This window comes from Osmerus eperlanus, chromosome 2 (genome assembly GCF_963692335.1).
Source record: "Osmerus eperlanus chromosome 2, fOsmEpe2.1, whole genome shotgun sequence".
In the NCBI taxonomy this organism is placed as follows: Eukaryota; Metazoa; Chordata; class Actinopteri; order Osmeriformes; family Osmeridae; genus Osmerus; species Osmerus eperlanus.
This window is the reverse complement of record NC_085019.1, coordinates 25,063,340-25,067,676: the sequence shown is the minus strand read 5'-3', so window position 1 is coordinate 25,067,676 and position 4,337 is coordinate 25,063,340. Positions and strand designations below refer to the sequence as shown.

General features: G+C 47.3%; 1 protein-coding gene across 2 annotated transcripts; it reads left to right on the top strand.

Moving 5' to 3' along the window:
* The first annotated feature begins 954 nt into the window (after positions 1–954).
* On the top strand, positions 955–4,014 carry LOC134015754 (serotonin N-acetyltransferase-like). 2 transcript variants are annotated; one of them, XM_062455301.1, is made up of 4 exons: positions 955–1,155; positions 1,495–1,766; positions 2,255–2,409; positions 2,710–4,014. In XM_062455301.1, exons 2-4 carry the CDS (start codon positions 1,613–1,615, stop codon positions 3,076–3,078), a joined length of 678 nt encoding a protein of 225 aa, XP_062311285.1. In that variant the 5' UTR covers positions 955–1,155; positions 1,495–1,612; the 3' UTR covers positions 3,079–4,014. The 2 variants fall into 2 exon arrangements, with proteins under 2 accessions (XP_062311285.1, XP_062311292.1); XM_062455308.1 differs by having other exon boundaries at positions 956–1,155; positions 1,528–1,766.
* Positions 4,015–4,337: the final 323 nt, after the last annotated feature.

Here is a 4,337-nt window from a genome sequence, read left to right as displayed (position 1 = left end):
GGGCTATTAATCAGAAGATTGCTGGTTCGATTCCCGGCCGTGCAAATGACATTGTGTCCTTGGGCAAGGCACTTCACCCTAGCTGCCTCGAGGGAATGTCCCTGTACTTACTGTAAGTCGCTCTGGATAAGAGCTTTGACTAAATGTATCTATAAGAATATGAATGGTAAATGGACTGCATTTATATAGCGTGTTTTCTACCTTAGCGGCACTCAAAGCGCTTTACATTTTCGCCTCTCATTCATCCATTCATACTCACACTCACACAAACCGACGGCGGCAAGCTGCCGTGCAAGGCGCCACTCTGCCCATCGGGTTAGGGTTAGTTTGGGTTAATAGATGTATTGTGTACTAACCCTAACCGGCCTGCCCATCGGGTTAGGGTTAGTTTGGGTTAATAGATGTACTGTGTACTAACCCTAGTCGGCCTTCCCATCGGGAGCAACTTGGGGTTCAAATCTTGCTCAAGGATACTTCGGCACATGGCCTGGGAGGAATCGGGGATTGAACCGCCAACCTTGCGATAAACAGACGACCCTCTCTACCCCCTGAGCCACAGCCGCCCCTGCATGACGACTGGTCATGCAGGATAGTTGTAGGATTATTGTCATGGCCAGTTTTTTATTCTGTAAATCCATGCAGTCTCCAAACAGACAAGGTGTTAAGAAGCACATATTCCATCCTCCTCCCTGTCCTCCTCAGAGCTGTGTCACACTCCCTTATGTTTATATAAATATATTTTTAAATATATCTAAACTTCTAAAAATACCAAACTGAATCATAAAACTACTGTGACATTGACTGTCTTATTGTTGTTGAATATGACATTGTTTATGTCCTCCTTTTTGGACCCATCACACCGACTCCACACAAACACTCACTCACACACACATCACATGCAGTCTCACTCTCCACAAACTCACACACCCTTTCACCGTGTCTTGCATCACAGTACATCTCCCGGAATGATAGCCGCTGAGTTGTGGAAACAACTTGACTAATCCATCATGTGACTCATATCTATAATCACCCTGTTATGAAGAACACCCTCATAACCTACCCCACCCTGAAGAGAACATCTCCACAGAAGGAATGCGGTAGGCGAGGGAACGGGTGAAAGGTAGAGAGAGAACAGAAGCCCTTCAAGGTCATCAGGTGAGTACGTGGTATTTGTAGGAGCTTTATTGTGTTTTACCTGCTGTAGTTAGTGTATGTCAAGATCAGGTGCTTAACTGCCCACAGACTCAGACACGCACACACACACCAGACACACACCCGCACCCTGGCTGTGTATGAATAAAAGGCCAGGATGTTGTAAACTCACAATCAAAACACAGCCACCAACAAGCAAAAAGGCCACATTACGTCTGTGTTTAATTGTGGGGTTTGGTTAATTGTTCCCCACTTAATCTTACACACACAAACAATTATTATTTCATCCCCTGACGTCCCACATTCTCATGTAAATGTTCTATGAATCACATGAACACACAGCAGCACTATAAATACCCAGCTGAACCCTGGCAGGCAGAGGAGCCAGGCGAGAACAGGAGCAGAAAGAAGCTGAAGAGTTGAAAGGGAGCAGAGAAGGTTTCAAGCTCCCAGCAGTACAATGTCGGTGGTCGGTGCCCAGCCTTTCCTGAAGCCCATGCACCCTCCTTCCCCGGCATCGCCAGGCCTGCAGCGACGCCACACGTTGCCCGCCAGCGAGTTCCGCCCGCTCAACACACAGGACGCCATCAGCGTGTTTGAGATTGAGAGAGAAGGTGAGTTGATGTTTGAGATCGAGAGAGAGAGGGCGAGTTGATCTTTTCTAAGGTTAAGTTCAGTGTAGATCTGAAATCAAATTACATTTACAACCTGGACTCAGAAATAAATTGTTTTCCTTCTAGATGTAGACAACCATGTGGTTTGGTCTATTAGGGTTAGGGTTAGTCATGATGGCTAATTCCATCCTGAGTTAATTTGATCCTGGGTTTATGCTTTCCTGGGTTTATTCTATCCTGGGTTTACTCTATCCCGGCTCCATCAGATTCCACAAATGCAACATGCTCAGCGAGATCATCACGTATTTCCTCCAGGGAAATTTGACATGTTTTAAGGAAATCAAGTGTCACAGCATTGTTTTTTCATTTGTTATACTGTTGTAGTCATAAAAGAGTTGCTGGGTCTCAGGAGATCAACTTTATTAGTCTGTTCATACACATACTTCATCTCTGTCAAGAGAAAGCCTGACCCCTGACCCTCTCCCCAGCTTTCATCTCCGTGTCGGGGGAGTGTCCGCTGCACCTGGACGAGGTGCGTCACTTCCTGACTCTGTGCCCAGAGCTGTCCATGGGCTGGTTTGAGGAGGGCCGACTGGTCGCTTTCATCATCGGCTCTCTGTGGGACCAGGACAGGCTGACTGTTGTAAGACGTTCGTTCTCTCATTCTTTCTCTCTTACTCACTCTCTCACTCATTCACTCTCTCACTCATATACTCTCTCTATCGTTCACTTTCTCATTCTCTCACTCACTCAGTCATTCACCCAGTCACCCATTCATTCATTGACACACTCACAAACCCTATCTAACCCTGCCCGACCTTTTATCCTATCTAAACTTGACCTCTGACCCTATAACCCTGACATCTGATCCCAGGAAGCCCTGACCTCTGACCTCATCTAACCCTGACCTCTGACCTCATCTAACCCTGACATCTGATCCCAGGACGCCCTGACCCTCCACCGTCCCCAGGGCACCACGGTCCACATCCATGTGCTGGCGGTGCACCGTACGTTCCGGCAGCAGGGCAAGGGCCCCATCCTGCTGTGGCGCTACCTGCAGTACCTGCGCTGCCTTCCCGCCGTGCGGCGCGCCACACTCATGTGTGAGGACTTCCTGGTTCCCTTCTACCGCAAGTCTGGTTTCAAGGTCCGGGGGCGCTGTGCCATCAGTGTGGCCAGCCTCACCTTCACAGAGATGCAGCACTGCATCAGCGGACACGCCTTCATGAGGCGCAACAGCGAAGCCATCGGGTTCTCTCAGAATCCCTTGCTGCTGGCCAGACCACAGAACTCAGAGCCTCTGGATTTGTGAGGTGAGGAGGGGAGCGAAGGGGTGAGGAGGGGAACAAGGGGTGAGGAGGGGTGAGGAGATGAGAGAAGGGGTGAAGAGAGGAGCGAAGGGGTGAGGAGGAGAGTGTGCTGTAACTGGTTTGGGTAAAGAGGGTAGGGCAGCACCTGACATGATACAGTCCATTACGTTAAGCTGTAATCACATCCATAATATATGTATATACAGTATAATAATTTAATTACAATATCTGGTATTATTAGGTTTAATAGTGTAGGTAAAAACAAAAAACAAGTTAGTTTGTGAATAGCTTTGACAGAGAGAAACTTAAAACGACGACCGCAACCCTAACTCAACCAGTGCACTAACAAGGTGTTTAGTGATGTATACTGTAATACAGTAGCCCAACATAGCTACAGTGCTGTAACAGGTGTAATAACTGTGTAACAGGTTAGAGTCTGCCTGTGTGCTGGTGGAGTTAAGACTGTGGTGAGTAGCAGAACTATCTGGTGAATAATTAGGGCTCAGTGTAGTGTATCTTCTGTACAGAATGACAGCAACGCTGCTCTGTATTTCTGTACCAACTGAATATTCGGACCTATCCAGCAATGTATAATCTAAATACTGTTTACTGATTGTTTATATATTTGTTTACTAGCCCTTGTAGAAGTTAGTGTAAGTATAGGTAGACCAGTGTGGAAGGGATGAAGGGATGAGTTTAGTGACAGTGTAGCAGTATTAGGCTGTATTCTAATCTCCATCATAACTCTGATGTCAGAGGAGCTGCATCACCTGTGTGTGTTAGGTGTGACATCTTGTGATAGTAACCAGTAACCAGATATATTTTAAAAATGTGATTCTCTGAATAGAGTGAAAGTGCAACATGAACGTATATAAACTATAAACATGTTTTATACTGTTTTATAAGTAGAAAATGTGATAATAAAGTTCTTGATTTGGTACAAATCAGTTTCTGTTTTGTGAGTCAAACTAAGACATTAAGAGGTGGGGAAGAGATTGGGGGAAGGGACATGGGTGAGCGATGGGGAGAAATGGGGGAGCGACATGGGGAGAGATGGGGAGAGATGGGTGAGCGACATGGGGAGAGATGGGGAGAGATGGGGGAGCGACATGGGGAGAGATGGGGAGAGATGGGGGAGCGACATGGGGAGAGATGGGGGAGCGACATGGGGAGAGATGGGGAGAGATGGGGGAGCGACATGGGGAGAGATGGGGAGAGATTGGGGAGAGATGGGGAGAGATGGGGGAGCGACATGGGGAGA

Bases quoted from the DNA above. Each gene is read 5' to 3' on its own strand.
- LOC134015754 (XM_062455301.1), top strand. From the start codon at position 1,613: ATGTCGGTGGTCGGTGCCCAGCCTTTCCTGAAGCCCATGCACCCTCCT. The intron at 1,767-2,254 runs GTGAGTTGATGT...CCCTCTCCCCAG, and splicing joins GTTTGAGATTGAGAGAGAAG to CTTTCATCTCCGTGTCGGGG. The intron at 2,410-2,709 runs GTAAGACGTTCG...ATCTGATCCCAG, and splicing joins ACCAGGACAGGCTGACTGTT to GACGCCCTGACCCTCCACCG.